This window comes from Cardiocondyla obscurior, linkage group LG03 (assembly GCF_019399895.1).
Source record: "Cardiocondyla obscurior isolate alpha-2009 linkage group LG03, Cobs3.1, whole genome shotgun sequence".
Classification (NCBI taxonomy): domain Eukaryota; kingdom Metazoa; phylum Arthropoda; class Insecta; order Hymenoptera; family Formicidae; genus Cardiocondyla; species Cardiocondyla obscurior.
This window is the reverse complement of record NC_091866.1, coordinates 4,496,746-4,511,067: the sequence shown is the minus strand read 5'-3', so window position 1 is coordinate 4,511,067 and position 14,322 is coordinate 4,496,746. Positions and strand designations below refer to the sequence as shown.

Genomic DNA, 14,322 nt, shown 5'->3' with positions numbered 1-14,322 from the left:
ATATTTAGTATGTAGCATTAAGAAACGTGATACTAGAGGAAAATAATATTGTTCCGTATATGAAAAGTATGTAACGCAATTGCAAACTGATGACCACTGTTAGGAAGATTCGGAAATTCCGCGATTAAAAGTAGATTAAGTATGTACGAAAGACAGAATCTTATTTCAAAAAGCTATTGCCGTAAATAGTTTCGTATAGAAGAATCTACTTCCGATTATACATAAATTCCTTAACACTTACCTTACACATATCTTTTTCTCTAAGCTCCTAAATTTACTTTTAAATGCACGATATTGCTCTTTGATATTGCCTAGTTCGGTAGCTATAAAATACATCTTGGAAACGCTGCAGAAATTTATATTAAACAAATACTTGTCGCGAGGTGATAGCTTTTATGGGGAAAATTATTAAAAAATAAAAAAAGAAAAAGATTTTTTTTTTATTCGCAGCACATAACTCATAGCCAGCAGAGTGTGTTAGCGTGTCTACTTTAATTATGTTATATGTGTATTATGTAATTCTGCTAAGTTATGTCAAAGATATGAGTTTACAAAATTTGGTTGGTGATTTTCGCTCCACTTCAGGACTCTCAGGATTAAAAGACAAATTTATTTACATTTATTTTGCTCATTTTTACATAATTGCAAAATTACTATTTCACCTTTGTGTTTGATTTCATCGAATAAAAAAAAGTAAAGAAAAAAAAAAAAATTTTGTTAATAAAATACAATACATAAAGAAAACTATTTTCTATAACGACAATTTTTTTTTTATAACGATATTTATATTCTATAACGAATATATATAAATATATTTTTTTTTTATTGGAAGTAGTGTGATTAAACAATCATAGTAAACGCAATATATATATTAGAAGTAAAATATTACCACGCATTAATTTACAAGCCAACAAACACAGTTATGCAACATATAGTATATCTTAAATATACGACAAGTACTACGAGGTAACGAGTTATATAACAACGTATATGTAGTACGTTACACGTACTAATGAATGTCGGCAACAAAAATACGTCTTTGATCTATTTAAAATATATGTAATAAAAGAAAATACTTTCAATGTTATATTTCTGATACGTAATTGTAACAATGAAGCGACGTGACACATATGTTTCTAATAAAAGGCTTTACGTTACATATACCGATATACGTCTTTAATACGTAAAAAGTAACATTTATTATTTTTGCCCACCCCTCCTCACCTCTCTGTATGATTGTGTGTACTTGTGGTAAGGTGCGTGTATGTCTGTCTTTGATATTTTAAACTCTAGTAAAAATATTATGCAAATACAATATCTGCTGATAAAAATCACATATAAGCTTGTACGTTCATACATATACATATAGCTGCGGTATTATTTTTTTTTGTGGTCAGCACACGTGCAGTGACTGCTGTTAGTATTTTAATAAATGCCTTTAATTTTAAAATGCTATTACAATTTGTTATATGTATCGTCATATGTATTAACACTTTAATTTGATATATTATTATGAATTATGCGCATGTAATTGTAAAATCCAATGAGAATGACTTATAAAACTAATAAAATACTAGTTAGTTAAGTAATAATAATACGTATATTTTCAATTAAAAACATATATTTTTCATTAATTAAAAAGAAAAAAACCCCTCAAAAAAGCACACAAATTCTTAAAAATAAAAACGTGGTTTCCCTTTTTTAATAAATATTTTACCAATAAATATTCTTTAACGGTAATACTTCTATTACATTTAAACGTAATAAATTAGAACGAAAATTTTGATCATTTGTCGTAAAATATTTCCAATGTGCGACGTGATACTTTATATAATCTCACTTGATGTAGGCAATAATATACGCATATATATATTATTCAAATTATCTTCATACAGACGTAAAGAGATAATAATATACAACGAATACATTATAGTAAAAAAAGCACTAAACCAGGAAAATGTGCATAAATATCACTCTACTTATACAGATCTATTTACGTGTACGATCAGAATAATACTTTACTTCAGAGCGTATAGTTTTTACTGTCGATTATGTAATTAAGGTAAAACAATTTTGTCATTCGGCACAAACAGTTAGGATGTTCGAAAGTCAATTATATATTGCCAGCAGCGTACAAATTTCATGTATTGTAATAAAATATTTAAATAGCGCGTTAGTAATTAATAAAGTAATTTTATTGTGCTCTCTGTTATTCTTGTAGCTCTATTTGGATTCTCGAAATTTTGTAAAATTTTATATATTTAATGGCAAACAATTTGCTTGATATTTACTGATAGTTCTATAGATTACTGTAATTATTTTTTTTATTTCTAAGACTATAGAATTTTGTTTTTTATAAAATACGGTACAAATTTCAAAATCAAGAAACTGCTTGGTACTTTTAATATGAAACAAGTTGATATCTACTTTGCGCTGCAGATATGATATAATTCTATCTCTATAACTAAATTAAAAAAAGAAAAAATAATAATACTATTTGATCTGAGTTTCGTGAATTTTTTTTTCCGTTTCGAAAAAAAGTTATTAATTCAAGAGGCACTTCTCCAAAGTTGTTTAAAAATATTTGTCATTCAATATTTTATGTTCCGTAAAATATTGCAAGCTAAACAATCCTGTAAAAAGTATTGAATATCCAAACACCATTTTACAAAGTTCTAAATATGAGTTTCTAAAAATGTTTTTTATGTTTCTTAAATTAAAAAAAAAATTAATAAATAAAATAAATAAAAGAAAAATGCTTTCCTAAAACATAAATGTTTTTATATATTGATTAACTAGTATCTAATCTACACGTTCGCATAAACGCGAGCGTATGTGTGTGTGTGTGTGTAATGGATTAGATTTGTCAGGTTTGTTATTGTACCATGCAATAGCACATAACCGTACATATAAATATATATATATTATATATATGTATGTATAGTATGTGTATACTGTGCTATACTATAGTGCACTGTAATACAGCAATAATTTTCCAAATAATTTCGATTGAAGATTATTAAAATTTAATATTACGTGCGTGAGAAATACTTCAATTTCATATTACAAGCATTAATTAATTAATTCATAAAGTAATACACCGTGGCATATTTTTACATTAATTTGTATAAACCATAACTTCATATAACTTTATTACGGATTATTTGCCTTTATCATTATCCATTTAAATTGTATTTTTAAAATCCTGCAAATTTCCTAAACATATCTTTCGTAAAATCGTTAAATATTTTACATGTTAACTTCTAGTTTATTTACTTCCTTCCTTTTTCTTTTTTTCTTTCTCTACCTTTCATTACTTAATTTCTTTCTTTCTTCCTTACTATTCCTGCCTTCTTTCCCATTACGTATCTATTTTCCTCTAATATCTTTTTCTTCTTCTTCAATCTACAATTAACTCTTACTGTATCATTAACACATAGCTACGCCCTGTATAAATATAATTGCAGCGCAATTTGCAAATTATTGATGAACAATATCTATAGATAGAAGCAAAAAATTTACGAGTTATTAATTAATTTTATTTAACAATCTAACTAATATTTATTTTTATGATTTTTTTTTTTAATTTTTTTTTATTGAGTTTTCTTAATTTTCAATTTAGTGCCTCGTAATGCTGTATAGTGCATTTATTTATATGATGATACTTTGCCTCTTTCTTTTTCTCTTGCATTTTATTTCTTGCTTTTTAATTTTTTTTTTTTTTTTTTTTTCTGAAGAATATACCTTTGCTAATCTGAAAAAGTACTGACTTTTCGATTGACGTACAACGATTCGCGACTATTACGCGAGACAAACTGCCGCCGAAGGGTAACGCCCGTAAACGCTTCCAGCCAATTCGTCTCCGGGATAAGGCTGCAAGCTCCATGATCACATGCTTCTTAGAGATGAACTGAATGCAAATAAAATTTACCGAGCCTCGAGGACCCGACGCTGTTCGAGGCACAAGAGCAACATCGCCTGGATCGTCGAATTTAGCCCTCGTGTCGTACCGAGTATGACAGAAATAAACACGGCGAGGCAGTTATTTCGCATAAAAACGCTCAATTCCGAGTACACAACACTACCACTAACAACTATGCACGCCGGCCGGCCGCTGTACACACACTGAATTACTGGACCTGAGCACTGAGTAGAGAGGGAAAGGAAGAGAGAGAAAGAGAAAGAGAGAGAGATTCGGTCGACGCTCGGGGATCTCGGTAGTAGTCGACTGTCTCCGTGCCTTGTGCTTTGGCCCTGTTCTCTGCACAGCCACGTTATTTTCCAACGATCTCTCCCTTAGTCACCCGTCGTCATCGATATACGACAAAGGCTTCCAACGAGAGGCTCTCTCACCGCGAGCTCTCGCTACGAAAAGCTAGCGAACGATGTTCTGCCATTGCCGCGTAGAAAGGGAGAGAACCGGCGCGCGAGGAGAAAGGATCAATAACAGATCTCTCCCTACTCTCATGAAATACAACGTAGAACAAATGTGCGCAATGTACGCACGGAATTAACATATGCATAAACAGATAGGCGCACCCTGCCCCGATAGCGCATTTCCCTAGTGCAATATAACTTATACGCTTGCAATGTCCCTTTTTATGCATTTTTTTGTTGTTGGAAAGCGGACAAAATTACGATATCCTACTCCAGCTTTGACGAAGATTTCTTACAAGGTTATTAAAGGAGCTTACCGTGAAACATTTAATAAGATCTTATAATTACGAACAGTCGATTAATTGAAGATCTGACGTTCCTTATCCACTAGAGGAAATAAAATTAAATATCAATTTTTTTCATTAAAATTAAGGTCGATTAAGCGAGACTACGCTACTCCAACTTGCAAATTATTTTTACTTTTACAAATCTTTTCGTAATTTACGTGCAAGTTATCGTAAATCCAGAAATAATCGTAACGTTGGACGATCGGTCATTGCACGGGCTCGCTTATATCATGGCTTAGGCGCATTTCGAATGCGAGTAAAATACGCCGCGTAGCGGAAGCGCTGTATGTTACTCGATCTGGCGCGTATTTTAACAAACGATACTCGAAACTAAGACGGTAGACGGAATATTAACGAGAAAAAATAATAAAAAAAAAAAAAAAATCTGTCGGTGACGTTAAGGCGGAACGACAGCAATTTCAAAAGCAGTCTGTCGTTTCGTCTTAACGTGACCGACGGTCTCGTTTCTTCTTTGGCTGAAGGAGTTGAAAGAAAAATTTATTTCCGTTTATTCAGGAGAGATACAGAGTGTACAATGTTCACAGGATACAAATTATGCATGCTCTCGCGCGTCCGATCTCTCTTTTTCGTTTGTGCTATTGTCGATTGTGGATCAATTATCGTTATCACAAAAGCGTTCACGATCGCAGCGCAGACGACGGCGCCATCCACATTCTACTTGTAATTCTTTGCGAGAAATCTTAAAAAAAAAAAAAATTAATGAAAATACCTTTTTTTTCCCCTCCCTCCTTCCCCCCCGTGAAGGTTAAGGAAATGGGAAAAAGCGTATAATCGCAAATATATCGACATATATACGATTTATCATACTCGCAAAAGTTCATCGCGTACGATCGACGAACGTACAAACAAGTTATCTTATAAAAAATATTATAAGATAACTCGTAATAATTCGTCCAACGAGTTTACCGCGAGGGTTCGCATATATATATTTGCGAGGTATCCTTAGCTAAGTTTTCCGCACGATTTCAATAATCATATCACCTTCCGCGTTGTTTAAAAAAAAAAAAAAAAAAGGGGGGGTTGTCGTAAATCCTGACCGCGAGATTCGGTACAGCATCCGCGCTCGAGAAGATCGTGCACGTCGATTTCTAGGATCGAAATCATCGCGCTTAGCTCCGTTCATTAATTTTTCTCCTTCAGCGCATTTCCCGTTTCTGTCCCCTTATATTTCTTCTCCCTTTTTTTCTTTTTTTTTTCTTTTTTTTTTCCTCTACGTACAATAAAAGATTAGATTGCGGGTGAGAAACGTAGTGTATCCCTTCCTGTCAGCTCCTTGCTACACTAAATCGAAATTGCAAGACGCCCACGTCGGCCGACGGTGGTTTTCAGGAGAGGGAGAAGCTTAATGCGGGAATTGAGAATGTGCTACAGACATGTCTAGCCTATCTCCGAGATAGGGGAGGAGGAGAGGGTACGAATTGGGCGCGACAGCCTCGAATTAATAAAGGAGATAAGATATTTTGGCATACAAGGATAACATTGATGTTCACCGCTCGCGATCCTCAGCCTCCGCTCGCCGACAGGTACTTCGTCTTTCTGCGATCGTGATAACAGCGGCACACATTCTTATCGAAATGCCTAAGTCCTTGTTTAAGCTAATGCAAGAAATATAATACAATCCCTGAAGTGTGCAACTTAAGAGACAACAACGATTACCGTAAGAAATGTACGAAAAAAAAATAAAAATAAAAAAACGATTAATCGAGAAGTTTAATCTATCGAGACGATGAACGCTATAAATTGATGACCGGTAATTGATGCTGTAAGATTTTCGTAGCGTAGGAAATTGATATTATCAAATGACGAGACAGTTTTCTGCAGATTTGTATACCGGTGGCATTTTGTTTAATAAAAAAATCGTCCGGTGACGCACGTGCGCGTGCACTTTTTTTCTTTTCTTTTTTTTTTTTTTTAATATAATAAAGCCGAAATATTGTTTCGCGTAACGAAAACTATTAGAGTGATTATAAAGACGAGGAAACTGCAATAAAAGCTTTAACGTTACTGTAAATAATTACATTGATAGACTTTTTGAGACATCCTATTTCAAAAATATGGTAAATGTTAAAGTAACAAAATCGATTATGCCCGCATTTAAAAAAACAGATTTGAAAAAGATTTCTAATAATAGCAATTGTGATCACAGTAACTCGAGTGCGACACGTGACGACATAAAACATATGAATAAATTCGAGAAATTTGTTTTGAAAGGCTGTCCTGATAAAGATAAAACATGTGGATAGATCACCGTAAAATTCTCATTTGTTCTTTTTTTTCCACACAATCTAATAATAGTGTTCGAATATAAATAATAAATGTGAATGAAACAGAACAAATTTTGATAATTATTCAATAAAATAGATATGCAACTCTTTGTCATGCAACATTTTGCACAACGTCATTTTTATGGGATGTAAACTCGCCACGCTTGATCAACCGATATCATCTTCTAACTAAAAAAATGACTTTGTTATTAAAAAAAAAAAAAAAAAATATTGCACCATAATTAATATATTTTGTAGGATTAAATTATTTTATGTTACAAATACAGATTACCTCCCCGGAAATTAAACTTTCCTAAAATTATATTTAAGGACACACCCTCTCTATAAGCACGTAAATACATTCACACATCTACATATCGTTAAATCTGGTGAATTGAATGACGAACAAATGTCCAATTTGCTAGAGACAATTTATGCGACACGTTCTTTTTCTGTCGCTAAATAGAAATCCTAAGTATATTAGCTGCACAAACTTGATAACTTTATATTTATAAAAAAAAAAAACGTCAATAATGAAAAAAAAATAAAAAATAAATTTAAAAAAAAAAAGAGAGATACGTATGCGTGAACAGAGGTTTCTGTTCTTAATAGAACATAAAAGTTCTATTTATTAATGTTTCTGCTTTGCATAAAACACATTTAAAATTTACGCAACGTAGAAAAAAAGTACAGAAGCTACAAATTAATTTTGGTTTGTAAACTAAAAATATTTGATACTTTAATGATATGTCAGTGAATAAATCTCATAATGTATTAAAATTTCCTTATATGCATAACATAATTATAAATAATTGTGAGGGACAGATATAAAAAAAATGAGATATTTAATCATTATGCACGAGTAATCAGCGGTATGTTATGCATACGCTTACGTATTTGGTTATATGGTATTTGGTCATTTTATCTGACCATATTTGCAAGTTTACGAATCAAATGGCTTCTCAATCGCGAATAATTACTAAACATAAAAAGTTTTTTAAAAAAATAATTTCCCCCCTTTCAAATAAAATTTATACAAGAAGGTGATTAATCATAAGAACAGTATTAATCATTACAAAATAAAATTAATCCATGTTCCACAGTACCGTGTGATAATAATGAATTTGATTGAGTGCATTTGTTGTAAATTTCATAATTGAAAGAAATAATCCGTGTTTTAAAAAAATGTCATGTCGATACGTGAAAAGTGAAAGTTTATGATCAATCAAACTAATTGCTATAAGCTTTCTTGTATCGTAAGGTATCTAAATCTCAGATTCGAGCACAAAATTAACGTAAATCAACGAAAAGGCGAGAAAATAAAATAGCACTGTTTCGTATAGGTTAATATATCCCGATCAATAAATAAAAAAAAAAAAAGAAAACAACAAAATAAAAAATAAAATAACTTGACAAGACAAGCGTTGAAAGAGCGAAACCTATCACCTCAGGCGCATCTACGAATTGTATATACAAGTAACGGAATGATTCCTAATCACGGAACATTAAATCATGACACTTGCAAAGCATTATAACCAAAGTTCTGATATTAAAATTACTATAATTAGTACTATTAAAAATTTCAACATAACAAATCGAATTGCTAACGATATCGATTATATGGGAAAGAGAAGTCATATTTCTTTCCCCCATATTTCTCGATGCTAATACGAATTGCGTTTAAAACTTGTCAAATATCGCTCTGCAAGGATATGATTTCTGCATGTATTAAGGTATTCGCAAGTATCAAAGAATGAACATCAAATACCTTGTAGCATATGATTTGTGGACATGCCTTTAACACATGAATTGAGGACCGTAATAGGTAAGAAGGTAAACGGAATCAGGATCAAAGATCAGAGTCGTAAATTGATAACGAGGACAGTTGAATACCTGAAAATGCTCACCGATCTAGTGAGAGGTAATTTCAATCGTCCGAATATCAGCCAGATTCTAATTCATTAAAGCTATTACTGTTTCTGAGCAAAAACTAAAAGGAGGCTCGGTACGAAACTGTTTCACGCAACATAATTATCGATAAGATAGTCAATGGCCTGTATTTTGGGATGTTTCATTTACAAGTTTCTATTTCTTATCTTCTTACAGTGACTATTATCTATGTATTTTGTAAATGAAACATCCACGGGTTTATGCCAGTGTCGGTGATTTTTGTAATACAGCTACATCGATTGCATTACAGTTGTATAGCGGAAAAGTGATGAAGCAAACCATTAGCGTTTTTTTTCTTTTTATGTATACAATGGTGAGCTTCAAGAGCAAATAATATTTTATTCTGCAACTTGCACGGAACACCTAATCCTTATAAATAATAGCAACATTAAGTATCGCGTAAATAATAGTTCATACTTGATACAAACAGTAAAGCGTATTAAAAACGCTAATAGTACAGTTTGTAAATCCCTAAACAGGCATGTCACGGTACGTGACATGTGCTATCATGAGTAATAAAGAATATCAGAACTACTTACAACTAAATCGTACGCATATACATTTTTTTTTAAAGCCTATTCCGCAGTGCATTACAAAAATGCACTTTATATAAGAATATAGTTTATATTTTGTTTTTGTTTTTTTTTTTTTTAACATGTCGGAAATAATCGCAAATACAGAAATTTCCGCACATGTAATTTTCTCGATCAAACTATTCGTGCTCATCATGTAAATTATGTAAAATTATGTAACCTCAAGTATTATCAAATCTTAAGTTTCTTGTTCAAGTGTTTATCGATAAAAAAAAGGAAAGATTAATTAAATGATATATACAAAAAGGAAATATATAAAAAGTCTATTAATTACGTTACTATTCTGATTCCAAATGAAATAGATTTGTCAATCTTCATAGTAACAAATTTCTTCAACTATATGTCTCAAAATTATTACCTCAGTAATATAAATGGCATCACAGACACTGGCACAATCGCGTAAGCTTCCAGCGTAAATTGTTCCCATTGACTGTCGATGTTTCTTTTTCGTAATATTAATTATAGTGTCTCACATAAACACATACATTGTCATTAATTAATTCCATCTGGACAGCTTTCTCCATTGTGTGACGCTGTTTTGCTTTTACGAAACGAAGGACTTACAGTGGGCAGTGGATGGTTGCATGAGAAATGTTTACAGTCTAGATGATCCAGCGGAGCATCTGTGGATTGATGTGAGACAATAATCCCATGATGATCATCATGTGCAAACGAATCCTTCCTGTGCTACTGTAGTTGCACCAGTAGGTCCTTCCTACACAACAAACATGCATCGAAGACGAATAAATTATATTATTTATTGTCGTTGATGTAATTGTCAGTAAAGTCCATTTTAATACATTTATTCTTTCAAATACGTATCTTCAATACTAAATTTTTTTTTTTATAAAGACTATTTATTAACAAATTTTTTTACTTACTATGGATTATTTTCATATTCAAATTATTTTTTCCTGTTATAAAAATTATTCATTATATATACAATATCTTACGTCCTTATTAGTTGACAGATTCGGTTTGTATTCGTCCATGCTGAACCCAGAATTACTATCCTCTCCGCAAGACTGAACGACTAACGTTGAATTCTCAGTCTATAAACAGATTAAAATGATTCAAATGTAATGTTACATTTATATTAATTTAATCTAGACAAATTAAAAATAACTTCCTTTGATTTTTACAGTATGTATACTCACTTGCTCTTCTGCCTCATTAATCCGTCGTTTCTTCCCACATGCATCGAGCGTCTGATCTGATAATCTCTTTTTGCCGCTTGTATCACCTTGGTTTCGCGGCGACACGCTACCACCGTTTCCATTTCCAGCGATATTACCATTTCGATGTACACCGCTAGAAACCTGCAACAATTATTGTATGAAAAGTACAGTTCAATTTTTGTAAAGTTATAATTAAAAAAATGTAACATTTAATTCTTAGAAATAATTTATAAAAGATATGTATAAGATATGTTGCTTTACTTTTCTCTCCTTTTTTAGTAAACTTGGCGATACATAAGTATGTAAATCCTTCCGTTTAACATGTTTAGCCTCAATCGACATTCCATCTTTGAACATATTTATTTGTTCTGCTTGTCTCTCAACTGTAAAAAAAATAATACATATATGATTATATATTTTACTTGCGTAATTTGTAGTTAAATACAATTTCTAATCAAATTTACCTGTATCTACAAAGGATTTGATGTCATATGTAAGATCAACGTTAATATTCTCGCTCTTCTCACTTTTTTCGCTTTTTTCGCACTTAGCAAAAGCCAAACCGATAAACCACATAGAACACTGTTTGCCCGATTCGGGATTTAATGGCGGAAACGCCTCTGGATTAACATGTGCCAAAGTAATATGGGCATTTCTCTCCAACATGCCTGTAAGAATGGTTATAATTTTGTCATGTTGGCATCCACAGAGTATTAGCGTCGTAATATAAATATAAAAATTATGAATATATAATATATATCATATTCAATTGTTACCTATTAAATGTCGTATTTTTGACTCGACTAGACCGCACCATTCAAGTTGATCTTCGGCGCTTGAACTTTTAGCCAACAATACAATGTAATGTTTGTATTTGCCGAAAAAATTTGGCGGTTCAAACAATTTATCCCACGTTGCTTTACCCATGATAATTTCCTCAGTTATAGCTAATCCGTTTTCAAATGCTTCTTGCATAATAGTTCTGGTCGACCCGGATACATTGAAGGTAGAGTTTTGTTGAGGATACGCTGGTGTAATTATTGGCATCAAATGATATCTGTCCGATACATTAACCTTGAAAAACAAAAATAATGTTTGAGCAAATAAAAATAAAGATAAGAGTGTATTTACTCTTACAATACTTACTCTTGGATCCCAAACTGGATAACCTAAGTTAACATTATCAGGTTGTTTTAGAAGTACTGGTTGTGGCCACTTCCATTGAGAGAATACAAGGAAAAATTTTTCTATTAGAGTTGCAGCCACGGCATTAGGATAAAGTTGACATGTTCGAGCGACTAACATTGCCCAAGATACACCACCAAGATAACCCAAAACATTACTATATATGCCATGTCCTAAAAAAATAATAAAATTAAATTAAAAAATTTTATATCATGCATTGGTCACTATAAAACAATTCTTAAATTAAATTAAAATATTACATAAACTTACGTTTTGCCCATAATTTTATAGCTCTTAGAGCCAATCTGAAATTTTCTATATTAGGTACTAAACGCAATATTTCATCTGTCACTCTACAACCATTAAGACTTCTGACACACTTCTGATCAAGATTTTTTAGTAGCATATCATCCCTGAGATCCTATAAGCATTAAAAATTAATTGTAAAAAGTAAGTAAGATTTATAAAGCTATCTAATTTTTTTTATAAAAGCATAAAATATTAACCATCGAATCTGGAATTTCTTTAAGAGTTAACTTCGCAAATAGCATGTCAATTTCTATGCCATCAAAGTTCATTTTTATAACTGGTACAAAGGCTTCTTCCACTGCCTGTAATATAAAACATTTTAAATATTATTATATCTGTATTAAAAATGTATTAAAGATTATTGTACATATATACATTTCGAATTCGCATAAACGTAGCTATTTTCTTGTCATGCATTTTGAATATATGTATCACATAAATTAAATATGCACAAGAGCTTCTTCCAAAGAGAATATTTATATTTAATGAGGTATATGGTATCAGACAATATATCTTTAAATTACATACCCTTAAATCTGTAACTTCCTCCTGCATTTTCAATAATTCAAAAAAGGACGTAAAATAATCGGATCTATATATATGACGTGGTACAACACACAGGGCGTCGATATCAGCACCTTTGTGATGCACACCTAACCTATATGAACCAAACGTGTATATCTTGCCACCCACTTGTTCAGCTACATTAGGTGGCATGTTTCTAGCTATACTTGTATCCCTTATCCATTGTTTAACCAATGCATTCAGTTTGCTACAAGAATAAATACGTTTTTAATATATAAAAAAATATACAAGATGTACTTTTATTGTCAGTAAATTATTAATAATAATTATATCATATAAAGAATAGCAGCCACCTTAAAATCTCCATCCTATGATTCAACTCTTCCTCAGATTCGAAAACATTGTAGGGTTTCAGGGCCTCCTTCAATTCGTTGGTTCTGGCAATGTCTACAGGTTTGGGCTCAGCTACACTGATAGCCGATGTCATTCCCAAAGTACGTAGATTATTCTTTTCACTCGACGCCGCGTTCGCATTGGAATTATTATTACTTTGCGTCGACCACATTTTGATATCTTTTAATTAAATATGAACCTACAAACACAGAACAACTCTGCTGTAAACATCCATATCGATAACGCGATAAAATTAATTCTCACGCGTTTCGCATATAAATCACGTAAAAAAAAAACAAGGATATAAAAAAATACAACGAGCATTTTTCAGAGAAGGTGCGAGTATTAACAGATATAACTTTAAGATAAAAAAGAAAAAAAAAACGGCATAATAATCTTTGTTTCTACGCATATAGACCACGTGCTCTGTTTCGAGTACTCTGATAAATTTCGCGTAGATAAAGTTTCTAAACAATGGTCCAGGTGCATCACAATGTCGGAACGAAATTAAAGAAAAGAGAAAAAAAGGAAAGAAAAGAAAAGAAAAAAACAAAGAGTTTCCGAGAGACAAAGAGAAATAGGGGCGAGATGAGCGAACTAGGCACTTACCGCTTGATGATGACGCTTTCGTCAAAGATGCAACAGCATGATAAATAAGATGTGCAGGACGAAGTTATTTGGCTCGTGTAGTCAGGTTATAAAACACTGCGCAAACACACGCGCCTCGGCGTCAGCGTGGCATAGCGTGGCCTGTCTGGTAACGCTGAACGAAGAGGGGAAAAAAAACGCTTGGGAATCACGCGCACGGCTTACGGCGGCGTGGGCCTGCCACAAAGAACATCTGCGAGAACGGGGGTCGCATTTAGTCCTACCGTTTCGTGGGTTCGTAAGTGCGTCTTCTCCGGTGGCGTGCTATATGTGCGGCGGGTATGTCGCGCGTACGGCCGCGGTCGCGGTGTTCCAACGTTGATTACGCGGCGTCGGTCGGCGGCGGCAGCTCGACGCTCTCGGCCAACCACAAACCACTGGCGACGGGCACTGCGTCGCGACGCTATCTTAATAAACACCCGAGCCCGACGTACATCAACGGGTGGACGCGAAAGAAATAAATGGTAGCGCATACAACACGTACACCCCGCGCCACGCACACCACCTACAGTCTACCACCGACTACCTCTAC

The 14,322-nt window shown here is 32.8% G+C and overlaps 2 protein-coding genes across 6 annotated transcripts in view; both read right to left on the bottom strand.

Moving 5' to 3' along the window:
* The window catches only part of LOC139101224 (uncharacterized), a 13,046-nt gene extending 9,158 nt beyond the window's left edge, over positions 1-3,888 (bottom strand). For 3 of the 4 annotated variants that reach the window (XM_070654230.1, XM_070654233.1, XM_070654232.1), the window contains exon 1: positions 3,745-3,884. The gene's annotated coding sequence lies outside the window, so the exon portion shown is untranslated. Of the gene's footprint in view, positions 1-3,744 lie in introns of all 4 variants that reach the window. The other variant, XM_070654231.1, reaches the window with a different exon arrangement.
* On the bottom strand, positions 3,574-14,322 carry Hrg (poly(A) polymerase hiiragi). Of its 2 annotated transcripts, XR_011545523.1 has the most exons (13): positions 13,752-14,322; positions 13,103-13,341; positions 12,753-12,996; positions 12,422-12,526; positions 12,186-12,336; positions 11,877-12,088; positions 11,507-11,804; positions 11,195-11,398; positions 10,992-11,113; positions 10,710-10,871; positions 10,506-10,604; positions 10,117-10,267; positions 3,574-5,424 (listed from the first exon to the last, which is right to left on the bottom strand). XR_011545523.1 is itself a non-coding variant. In XM_070654236.1 (12 exons), exons 2-12 carry the CDS (start codon positions 13,312-13,314, stop codon positions 10,214-10,216), a joined length of 1,863 nt encoding a protein of 620 aa, XP_070510337.1. In that variant the 5' UTR covers positions 13,315-13,341; positions 13,752-14,322; the 3' UTR covers positions 6,631-10,213. The 2 variants fall into 2 exon arrangements, 1 of the variants encoding a protein (XP_070510337.1); XM_070654236.1 differs by lacking the exon at positions 3,574-5,424 and having other exon boundaries at positions 6,631-10,267.